At 42.4% G+C, this 12,520-nt stretch overlaps 1 protein-coding gene across 1 annotated transcript in view; it reads right to left on the bottom strand.

Moving 5' to 3' along the window:
* Positions 1 to 246: 246 nt before the first annotated feature.
* RNF150 (ring finger protein 150) overlaps positions 247 to 12,520 on the bottom strand; it is a 259,844-nt gene continuing 247,570 nt past the window's right edge. The window contains exon 7 of the mRNA XM_043568282.1: positions 247 to 7,432. Within this exon, the coding sequence (XP_043424217.1) occupies positions 7,314 to 7,432 (119 nt within the window). The 3' untranslated portion in view covers positions 247 to 7,313. The remainder of the gene's footprint in view (positions 7,433 to 12,520) is intronic.

The following is a 12,520-nucleotide window of genomic DNA, read 5'->3' as shown; positions in this document are numbered from 1 at the left end:
GAACAATTCCCATTATTTTTCAGGAAATGAATGGAATGTAACTTTTCACAAGTACAAAATTACTTCAAGTTTTCTAAATATAAGGGACATCCCACTATAAAAATAACAGTCCCTCCCTCCCCTCCCCTCCCCCCTACATCTCTTTCTAATTATAAAATGGTACAACCATTTCAGATTACTAATGTGAAAGCAGGAAGTAAATATATTATTATGTACATGTACAAAACACATCAGTATTTCACACCATTTACATTCATATGAAAGAAGTCTGTTTATTGATCTTCCTTTGTGATTTGACAAGAACAGAGTTGAAATAAGTTACAAAACCATCAGGCCCTTGCCTTAGAAGTCTGCACAAACATTCCAGCCAGAGGCATCTTCTTTGCAAACAGAGCTAACAATATGCTTCCACGCTTTGCAAAAGAAAGGGCTGCAGATGGTATCTTCTGTGGGGTTCTCCTTCAACTTTTCCAAGCTTGTGACATTCCTTCCTCTTTTGATAAATGTGGACCAAATTCTCAACTATTGAGGAGACTGTATGATGAAAGGCAAATACCTAGTTGTCGAGGAAATGGTGACCCTAGTCAAATTAGTTGGCTGAAAGAATAACGGCAATTATTCCAGCAGAGGGCACCCTGCCCCCTTGCAATAACATCCTACTGATGCCAACATACACCCAGGCTGCAAAGTCCTCTCGCGGACAGTCCGTCAACCGCTTGACTATCTACTCGTACAGGCGATAGTTTGGTATTTCCTTCAAAAGCGCGGGATACACTAATTAAGAAACTCTCCTACATGAAAATTCTTTGGCTATTTAAAATCTTCACATTCTCAAACAGAATATTCCGAGTTCCATAAAGCGCTAGTTTTGTCTAAAACGTTTTGAGGGAAAAGGGGACTAAACACCAGACTTTAAAGATGGTGTGGTACTAAGGCCACGATACGCTTTTTAGATTTCTGGATTTAGTAAGGTCAATCACCAGCCTGCAAGACAGAACCCCTTAAGGTTTCACAGTTCCGTCTGACCAGGCAACCCACCTTCGCTTTTATTTATGAGAACGTTAGGAGAAAATTAAAGTAGTCAATGGAAGAACATGTGTCCATTTGGATGGTGATTGGTCTTTGGTTTACACAGCACACATGGTCCCCACATTTTCCCTGCTTCTCCAAGCCCTTCACTTCAGTAAGGATGACAAGACCACAGACATTCTGCCAAGCAGTGATTCTGGGTGACTTAAGGTGAGCTACCTTCTTTACAGAAGTTCTCTCTTGCTCTGTTCAGACCTGTGGACCTCTTAAGAGATTATATTCCTGCCTGATCATTATCAACACATATTTATCAGGTAGCCATTGAGCGAATGGCTCTGCAGTAAGTGCAAAGCATCAATAGTAGCATAGGGGTGAAAAGGTCTTTGATCACCAAGATTCCTAAAAAAGCCACTTGATTGAGGCATAGTTCACAGGGTGATAAAGAGAGATGTGAGTGATGTCATCGGATTTTTTGCAGAACAACCAAGTTTTGCAAGTAAAGGGCTTGATAATTAAGGATCTGTATCTAGGATCTGGAATCTAGGATCTTTAGTTTTGGGATAATTTAGTGCCATCAAAAGGGTCAAAGTGGAAGTGAGGCTACCAATCTGTGGGTCTTTACAAATTACTGTTCCTGTTACAAAGGGCCTGGGGTTGTGAGATGGGGAGACAAGCAGGCAAAGAGAAGAGGTAAGTGATGCTGAGAAACTCATTCCTGCTTCTCACAATTTATTTTTCAGGCAATCCCAACCTTCTTTGCAACCATGAGTGTTTAACTCATGAGTGTTAAACTCCTTAAAATACACACACACACACACACACACACACACACACACACACACACACCCCAAAACACCAGTTCAGCTCTAAACCTAGGGGACGAGCATGTACTTGGGAAGAGCACCCATGTTCATATCCTGCCACCCTCTTTCTCACTTTCTGCAGGCTAGTATTCCCACCTCCTTTTAAGTACCATCAATGACACGTCTGTGACACAGAGCACTGCACAAGGAACTTTTGTCCCTCACCTTGGGAGAATGGCCTCTTCGTCTCTTTTTCAGTCTTAAGGAAGAAGTGGCCTCTCAGATCACTTACGAAGAGGAAGTTCTTGTGCTAAGAAGCTGAATTAAGAAGCATGACTGGACATCAGATACAGCACGGCCCATACATTTTTCTAAGATGTCCAAATCTTGGGGGCCTGTGGTGAACTAGGAAGGTCACAAATGCTGAAGGTAGAAGATGGTAGATCTAGGCAGCATTCTGGAATTGTGACTTTGCCATTATTTGCCTAGGAGACCTTTCTGGCAAGGAAGCCTGAAGAAAAAGGCAATGGCTGTAGGTGGCCTGCAATTAAATTAATGATAAGAGAAGTGAAAACATGGCTAACTCCATTATGGAGGAAGTTAATTTGCCTTTATAGTAAACTGGTTTTCCTCATCAGAAGTGCAAATATAGACATTGCCACACAATAAAAAGAAGAAAAACACCAACAACAGTAACAACGGTAATCACAATAATGATGACTGTATAGATAGATCCAAAGCCACCGAGGTTTTTGTCCTGAAAGATGGGAACAGAATGCATGTAGGTGTGTATACAAGAAAGAGGCAGTCAGAGAAAGCCAGAGATAGATATAGATACACACACACACACACACACACACACACACACACACACAGACACACACACACACACAAAAGAGAAAGAAATCTAAGTGAGAACATACAAAAAAATGTTACTGGAAGTTGTCTCAGGGGCCCTAGTACCACAGAGGGCTGGGTCCTCGCTCTAAAGAGGATGTGACTCTGTATCTCAGGTTTTTGGAAAGAGTTTTGATTTAATGAGATTTGTTTGTTTGCAGTCAAGGTGATGGATTCAACAGATAACTAGATGCTTTTTGTTTTTTATGCTCTGCAAGAATTTTCATCTAAACATAACTCATAAATAAGAAAGAATCTTATATTAGGCTCTCTGTCACCATTTTTTGGTTCTGAAGACAGGTCGGCTGCAAGAATGCCTGTACTGACTAAAGTAGCCACTGGGCACTGAACCCAGACACGTGAACATTCAGAATGAGGGAAATGCTGAAAACAACACAAAACAAACAGAAAAACCTCTCTGGACAGAGATTTGCCTCCATGGTTACCATCGTGACTAGGTGATGTCAGAATAGGTAGGTAAGTCTTGCAACTAATCATATATATATTTTTTAAAGATTTTGTTTTTAAGTAATTTCTACACCCAGCGTGGGGCTTGAACTCACAACCCCGAGATCAAGAGTTGCATGCTCTACGGACTGAGCCAGCCAGGTGCCCCTCCACTATTCACTTTCTGCCTTCTCCCAACTCCCCGTCTTCCTGCCTCGGTGACAGAATTAATATTTCAGGGGTGACCAAGCCCCAGAGACTAAATCAATGTTCGGATGCTGTATTCATGATCAGGGCTCAGTTCTTCTCAAAGGGCTCCGCCACACAGAAGAGGCAAGTCCTAGAGGTCAGTTTTTCTGAGGGAATGGAAATGCTTCTTTTCTTGCCCACGGCCTTGGGGTGAGAGAGGACGCTGACTTCTGAGTTGAGAGCTGGCAGTTGTAAGCTGTCATGATTCACCCAATAGGGCTGGGTGGTCACAACCCCAAAGACTTCTTCTCAATAAGGCCACTCAGAGTCTATGTAACTTCCCACCTGCCCGCCCCCAAGTCCCCAGGGGGGCACTGGCACTGGGAAAAGACCTTCTGCCAATCAGGAGGCAGGAGAATGAGGGGGCTGAGGTGAAGCTGGAGGACTAGAGTCTGGAATTCTTCTCTGCTCCCGAGTGCCACCTACCCGTCTGAGGGTTTGTTGTAGAAGTGAGAGAGACAATTTTGTTGCAGCACCAAATCCACATGGTTTGTGTCACTTAAAAAAAAAAAACCCAAAAAACAACAACAAAAACGACTGGTCAGAGGAGTCACAGTGACAGTAATGGACATCAATGTGTGGTTAGAAAGGTCAAGCAGGAATTTCAAAAAGAGTGGCTTGAATATTTATGGATCACAAAACAAACAGATCTTTGGGCCTCTCATTAGGCAACTTGGGTGGAGTCTAGTTCTCTCTGGAGGTAATTAGGTTTTAACTTCTCTTCTTTGTGAGGGTCAGGGAATCTTGTGAGAATCCTGGAGCAGCTCTGCTCCGGACCACGGGCCAACTGTGGCTATTGGGACAGAGCTGGAGACGCAGCCAGTCCAAGGGGAGGCGTGCTTTGAGTGTAAAGCACAAAATGCATTTAGAGGACTTAGTACCCAAAAGAACGTAAGGTATTTCATTAATACTTTTTACACGTTGGAACAAAAAGATTATATTACTAAAATGATTTTGACCTGTTCCTTTGTACTTTTTCAAACGTAGCCGGTAGAAAATGTAAAGTCTACATATGTGACTTGCATTATATTTCTATTGGATAGCGCTGGTCTGGACACTTGCTACAGAAAAATGCACATCTCTAAATACGCATAAAGTCTGCATATACTTCTAGAGGGCTCCCAGCTCAGAATTTCCTCTGCAGGGGAGGTGGTGAAGAAGCTATGGAAGGTTTTCATTTCTTTTAAACCCTTCTACGCCAGTTAAAAAAAAGAAAATTGTTTTTTAGACTACCAAAGCCACATGAAAATCCTCCAGAAACAAACCTTTGGTAAATGGAAAGCCTCCTAGGCTCAGGGATTTTGCAGCAGAACCTCCTTGGGGTAAAGTCACGAACCTCACGTTATCTACGTTATCTACGCAGCATTCTATAGGGGCTGCTGCAGCCACAGCATACATATGCAACCAATTCCTGATTCCTGATTTACCCGGTCACTGGCAGGAAGAGACAACACTCCTCGCAGGGAGAATTATGCAATCCAAGAGGCATTTTCTCTCCTGAGCATGGAATACAATGTAGATCGTTCCTTTGCTGTTGAATTATCCTTCTAATTCCACTTGACTTAAGTTAATACCAAAATGTGTTTCAGGCCGAGCTGAATGGAGGAGGATACACGATGCAGCTCTAGCCGGCCAAGAAAAAGCAACACTTTGAGATGAAGAATTCCATACCGAGAACTAGGATTTGAAGGTATCCAGAGATGACAAACTCTGTGACTAACAGCAGCTTTAACATAAGGCAAACCAAAACCACTCCTTGGACTTAAAACTTCAATCATTTAGCTATTCATTCTCAGCAATGCAGGAATGCTGAGTCCCAAAAGCCATTAGGGCAGGTTACGTGTCAAGTCAGTGCCTCCCTAACCTGAACGAAGTCAGCTATCTGTCATGGCCATCTCAAAAAACCAGATCCCCCTGGCAAAAAGCTCATTAGTGCTCTAAAGGCCAGAAGGAGCCTTGGGCATCACCGTGTTAAACTCCTTCATTTCACAGATGGAAAAGATGAGGCCCAATAAGCAGGTGGCTCATCTAGGACTCTTGACGCTCCATTCAGTGCTGTCTTCGTCCCTCCCTGCCTGCCTTCGCACACGGACACCAGATTCCATTACAGGAAGTGTTAGGCGCCCAGGGAGAGGTGACATTTCTGAAGGTGGTAATCACTTTCCTTGCCTTGCTGCCTACTTAGAGAGCATCAAATAGGAAATCGTTAAAGATGGTGAGACAAAAGCAACCAGTGGTCCCCCTGACATACACTCTATGTTTCAGCAGGCAGCAGGGATTTACGGCACAACCAAATTCCTGTTTTTGGATGAGTGTTTGTGTAATGAGGTGAGAAAGCCTCATCAAATACGTAAATAACTCAGTGAAGAAAGCTTCTTTCTTAGTAACCCACGCAGCCGCAGGCCTTCTTACAGAGGATGAGGTGACCTGTGATTGTCCAGGGAAAGCATTCACTCCCTTAGTCATCTATGCATATGGATAGTCGAAACGTATTACAAAATTGCCCACTGAAAAAATAGCACATCTCTGTCATAGTTACAAAAAAAGAATAAAAACATAAAGAGTTTAAAAACACCGGTGGGTTTTAGTATTGATTTGATACCTCTTTTCCTTTCCCTCTTTGTCTCTCTCCATCAGGAGAAGCCTGGTTAGCAAATTCCCATGCTGTACTTTTTAGATCAAATGGTTTATCAAGTCACGCGTCCCTCCTCAATTGGTATTTACATGTACTCAGGGAGCCCTGGAAAGCTACCTGCTAAGGATTCACCCGAACCCTTCCTTGAGGTCTGGCGAGGTGCAACAGAAGTGCGTTGGAATCAAGGTAAAGGCTAGGTGCTACTGCAACCCCCACCGTGTTGGACACTGGGCTCAAAGATGATTGGATCTCTTCTGAAGCCTCCGTCTCCCGCCGGAGCCACTTGTGGAGGTAACAAAAGACTGTTCTAGCCTTGGGGAGACCAATATAACAGACATTTTGCTTTGGGGAAGAGTATGTGGTATCTGGTCTTAACACGAGGCTTGCAGTTCCAGTTACAAGCCCTACAGTCGTGAAGAATGGCGCTGCTGCCCTGAAGGGGACTTCTGAGTTTGGAGTCTCCTCCAAAGACTGTGAAATCCAGGCAGAATCAAGTGCCTCCCTAGCGCTTCCTTCGCATGTCACGTGGGCCGTTAACAGAGCCTGGTGAGTGGAAGCCAGCATGATGTAGATGAAAATAGCAAATAGTAGCCTCAGTGGATTCAGAGCTCAGGGTTGGGGTCTCTGGCGGCTAGGATTTTTAAGATCCACTTAAAAGAATTTGGATTCTTAATGAGAGCTGGCCTTAGACTGTTTCAGGGTGCTGAGGCACTTCCCAAAGCCATGCACACTTCATGCTGAGAGGTCAAGGCCATTAATCTCAGAGATGGCGTACAAACTGATCATAGCAGGAACTGGTGCTTCTAAACAGAACTCTCTACAAAAGCTGGAGGAAACCAAAGGAGTGGACATAATGTAAACTACACAAGTCTTAAAAAGGAACTGTCAAAGAAATCCAACAACATTCCAAAACCAGTAAAACAAGACCTGGAAAAAAATGGAAATGAAACTAAGAAGCCCTACTTGTGTCCTTTCTGTGTGTTTTGGGAGCTCCTGAAGTGTGTGTCTGCAAGGACACGGGAGGAAAAATCAGCTTTCATCTTCCAAGCTGCCAAGGCCATGGGCTGTTGCACAGATGGAGAAACGGCATCCTGATTGACGTGACTTTGGATATTGCTCTCGTTACCATTCTTGAGTGGCGCACAGTGGAGCTACCAAGGTGTTCTGGAGGGGTGTCTGCCTGGTCCAAGTCTTGAGGCTCCTCCCTTCCTTCCCCTTGGGTCCTACCATCCCCTTGTTCTACGTCTATCATTTCAAGACTTCACCTCTTCGCAGTCTTGGTCAGTGGAAAGTTCTACATCAGACAGTCCAACTTCCATTGCCATAATCAGCGAGATGTCAGAATCACTGCTTACAGCTGGCTCCTGCTCGCCTGGGAGGAGAAAGCAGAGTTCATGGTGAACATGGAACTATGTTTTTGGATGCTGGTAAGTTGAATACAATTGTCTTTTTCTTTTAATTAAAAAAAAAAATTTTTAACGTATTTATTTTTGAGACAGAGAGAGACAGAGCATGAATGGGGGAGGGGCAGAGAGAGAGAGGGAGACACAGAATCGGAAGCAGGCTCCAGGCTCTGAGCCATCATCCCAGAGCCCCACGCGGGGCTCGAACTCACGGACCGCGAGATCATGACCTGAGTTGAAGTTGGACGCTTAACTAACTGACTGAGCCACCCAGGAGCCCCTAAAATTTTTTTTTTACATTGATTTATTTTTGATAGAGAGAGACAGAGCACAAGTTGGGGAGGGGCAGAGAGAGAAGACACAGAATCCGAAGCGGGTTCCAGGCTCCGAGCTGTCAGCACAGAGCCCGATGCGACCCACAAACCATGAGACCATGACCTGAGCCCAAGTCGGATGCTTAACGGACTGAGCCACCCAGATGCCCCATGAATATGATTGTCTTTAATAGCATTTCCTTGATGGCCAAGAGAAGGCATTAGAAAAACTGGATCTTTTGTAAAAAAAAAAAAAAAAAAAAAAAAAAAAATCTAGTTAGCACCTCATCTTGCTTTATAGCCCCAAATAAATTCTAAATAGGTCAAAACGCTGAATGTAAAACAGAAACTAATATAGCTAGAAGAAGATATATCTTATATATCTAAGTAGAAAAATACCTAATATATTAAACTGGGCAAGAAATTCTATGTGAAAAAGCATTTGAGCAGTTTATAGAATAGATTGATAAATATGCATAACATTCAAAAAATATTAAAACCATGAAAAATAAGATTAAAAGGCATAGATTGAGCTGGAAATACTTGTGAAAATTTCACAAAGAGCTGTATTTTCAACATATAGAGAACTTTTAAATCAGTTAAAAAAAAAACTAACCAGAAAAATGGGCACAGGTTACTGTCACACAATTCACAGAGCAGTATAATATAAATGACCAATAAATATAGGGTAAAAATGGGCTACCCTTTTTCTGTTTATAACATCTTCACTCTTTAAAAAAGGACAGTATGACACTGAGGCGGGTACTCTGATATAGTACCTGTAGAACTGTGACATTTTCATTTCCAGCACATATCGTAGAGAAATAATCAGAGATGCAAAAATATTCACTTAAGCAGTTTTTATAGCAACAAAACATTGCAAGTAACAAAGTCCAACAATATAGAATATCTGAATAAACTGTGTTACTTCTAGAGGATAATCTTGTTGTAACAATTAAAGTGGCATTTCCGGGGCGCCTGGGTGGCTCAGTCGGTTAAGCGTCCGACTTCAGCTCAGGTCATGATCTCGCGGTCCGCGAGTTCGAGCCCCGAGTCGGGCTCTGGGCTGATGGCTCAGAGCCTGGAGCCTGCTTGCGATTCTGTGTCTCCCTCTCTCTCTGTCCCTCTCCCGTTCATGCTCTGTCTCTCTCTGTCTCAAAAATAAATAAACGTTAAAAAAAATTAATAAAAAAAAAAGTGGCATTTCCAAGGAATTTGTAGTTACATAAGAAAACGCTCACATGCAAGCAAGTTCGGTGAACTGGTTCCCTTTGGGGTAGAAACTGAGAACAAACTGAGAGTTGATGGGGGTGGGAGGGAGCGGAGGGTGGGTGATGGGTATTGAGGAGGGCACCTGTTGGGATGAGCACTGGGTGTTGTATGGAAACCAATTTGACAATAAATTTCATATTAAGAAAAATTAAATAATAAATAAATAAAAGAGAAAATGCTCACAGTATTCTCTTAAGTGAAAACAGAAGTATTCAAAGCTTTATATGCAGTGAGGCTGAGAAAGTCAATGAGATGCAAGGAAGTCTAAAATGCTAGTAAGAGTTGTCTCAAATTTTGGGATTTATATTCGTTTTCTTAAATTTTTTTTTCAGGGCACCTGGGTGGCTCAGTCGGTTAAGCGTCCAACAACAGCTCAGGTCATGATCTGGAAGTTTGTGAGTTCAAGCCCCATGTCGGGGTCTGTGCTGACAGCTCAGAGCCTGGAGCCTGCTTCTGTTTCTGTGTCTCCCTCTTTCTCTGCCCCTTCCCTGCTCATGCTCTCTCTCTTTCTCAAAAATAATGAACATTTAAAAAAAAAATTGTTTTCCGTTTTACTTCCAAGCATTCTACAATGAAGAAATATCATTCATTCGCTTAAGACATAATGAGTCTCCACTATGTGCAGAGGATTTTGCTAGATGCTAGGGACATAGGTAAGAGCAAGACACTTCCTGTCTTCAAGGAGCTTACTTTCTAGTATGCTGGCACACCATTAGATAGCCACTCACGACACAGCGAGATACATACGAAACTGGACGATGCACCTCGTGTTCTATGAGCAGGGAAGATGGCTACGTAACCAATTGCTGAGTCAAAGAAGGATTCCCGTCGGGTGTGACATCTAAATTGAGTCCTAACTCAAATTTTAGCCAGATGAATGGGAGGGAAGCATCTTTCAAGCATTAGCAATAGCATGTATAGATAGATATGCCGGAACATGAGGGGAGGCCTTGTACAGATGGACATCAGATCGTATTTAAATATGACTAATGCAAGGTCAAGCTAGGGAGTCTGAAGGAAGGCTAGGGTGCTCAACTGCATAAAAGGCAGCCTTAAAACCAAAACATCTTGCGTGTCCCATTAATTACCCCGCTGAAGAAACACACAATTAGAAGACCAACAAAATGCCTAGTACTGAAGAAGCTGATGGTTATAATACTTTTGGTCTGATAAACACTGGTATAATTTACTTCACGTTGAGGTATAATTAAGGAGAATATATGAGTTTTACGCAGGACAGTGAATTCTTTAAGATGTTTAAAAGGAGACAAACAGAACTGACAAAGAGTTACGGACTTAAGAATAGGTTTGAGAGAAACAGGCTCTTTTCACAGGGACGTATCCATCTAAAGACTGAGCTCTAATATGTTTCCTAGGCCCAGACATGCATGAGGTTCACAGAATTGTAGACAGATCAATGGCTAGAATAAAACTTAGGAAGCAGTTGTCGGAAGATAAAAGCATTTAGTATTTGAAAATGGGGCACTCAACAAGTATTCAATAAAACTAGTCATTTAGAAACAGGCGCAATTGGATCCCTGCCTCACACTTCACAACAAAATACATTCGAGGCTGGCTAAATACCTGTATCTATGCTCATATTTATATCTACATCTGTACTACATCTATATGTATACCTCTAGCCCACATTTAGTTGCATGTATGTACTTCCTTCCCATTTATCCTCTTCTCCAGAGCCACCCGGGGCTTATTGATCTCTGATTTTGGGGGGAGTTCTTTGCTGCAAATTGGGATGGCTCTCCCTTCCCTCATGGCTGCTTTTGCCCTTGTTTTCTGAGCAGGGCCATGACTTGCTGTGGTGCAGGCTATGCTCGGTACCACTCCAGAGGAAGCCTTTACTTTGGAGTTTGAGTGAGCGGTGGCCGCTGGATTGGGACAGTGCACAACCTGTACAGCTGCACACAGGAGCTCGCTCTGTTTCTCAGATCCACTAAGTCGTTGGCCCTTTGTGCATTGCTTCCAGTTGCTCAGATCTTGATATTGTCTCTTTTTACCTTTTCCCTGTCTGTGTTGGCCTGCCCCTTACAAGATCCCTTTGCTGTACTTTTTTGGGGTTTTAGGAGAGGTGGAAGTAGTTTCAGGGGCTCAAACTACTCTTTTCACTCAGCGCTCTCCTAAAGCATCACTTTTGCAATGAGAAATATATTTAATTAAAATTATATTCATGAGAACTGGGAATCTACCTTACTTTACGAGACTATTTTCTGGTCTCAGCTATTGTAACTACGTGTGTTACTTTGTCTAGGTCACTTTCTCCACTAGGGCTAAAGTTTAGTTGTCTATGAGTTTGGACTGGGTACTTCAGAGTCCTTTCTAGTTGTTCCAGATTATGTACATATACATGTTGATGCCAATTAGCACAGTGCCTCCTACATGGTGGCTTCTCAATAAATATTTACCAGAATTACCACGGAGGAACAAAGTTTTAAGTCTCTTTTTTCATAACCCTTTTAATTTTTGTTTTTTTTTATTTTAAACACTTTTTCTTAATAAAAAAAAGGTCTATTTGTTGTATATTTAGTATGAATATATCCTAAATGGGAGAATTCATTACTTTGTGGTATAATGAAAGCTGAACTATTCTTATTCCTGGAGATAAAAAATGAGGGTTATATTATAAAGATATAATCTCTCTCCTCCTCACCCTTTTTCTTCTTCTTCTTCTTTTTTTTTTTTTTGTAATGGTCCATGAACCAGTTCAGCTCATGAGAAGCCAAAATTTTCAGCTCACAATTAAACTGTACATCAACCAAGGAGCTCATCATCAAGTGATTTTATGACTTTCATAAATATCTAGTAAAAAAAAAAGGGGGGCAGCTCAGATGAAGGGCTGATTTAGTCAGAGATCTAGAAAGACAGCTCCAGGTACCTGCAGTGGCAGCCTCTCACCTTCACTCCTGGCTTTTTCAAGCTACCAGCCTCAGCAGATATTCTGGACTCATTATCACTGTGGTGTTTTCTAAATTGGAACTCGTGAATTGAAAAAAAGAAGGGCCATGGGGACTGATATAACGATGGCTGCTGAGTTCATGATGCTATTTTGGAAACTTGACCATCCTGCACAGCTCCAGGCAAAGAGGAATTCAGATCAACGAAATCGTATATTTTCCTAAAAGTGGTTCAATTTTTATGATGGGGCATTGCACCAACCATATCATCTAATCATTTTCCGTGTCAAAACTTTAAAAACACGGTCTGAAGACATTTGAAGTTATTTTTTTCACTCTATCCTGTGTTTTTCATTGAACTTAGTTTGTTCAATAATTAAAAAAAAATTAATGTTTATTTTTGAGAGAGAGTGAGAGAGACAGCAAGCGCACGAGCAAGTGGGGGAGGGGCAGAGAGAGAGGGAGACACAGAACCTGAAGCAGGTTCCTGGCTCTGAGCTGTCAGCACAGAACCCAACGCGGGGCTCAAACCCACGAAGTGAGATCATGACCGGAGCCGAAA

This window comes from Prionailurus bengalensis, chromosome B1 (genome assembly GCF_016509475.1).
Source record: "Prionailurus bengalensis isolate Pbe53 chromosome B1, Fcat_Pben_1.1_paternal_pri, whole genome shotgun sequence".
In the NCBI taxonomy this organism is placed as follows: domain Eukaryota; kingdom Metazoa; phylum Chordata; class Mammalia; order Carnivora; family Felidae; genus Prionailurus; species Prionailurus bengalensis.
The sequence above is the reverse complement of the archived record's forward strand: the minus strand, read 5'-3'. Positions and strand labels throughout refer to the sequence as shown.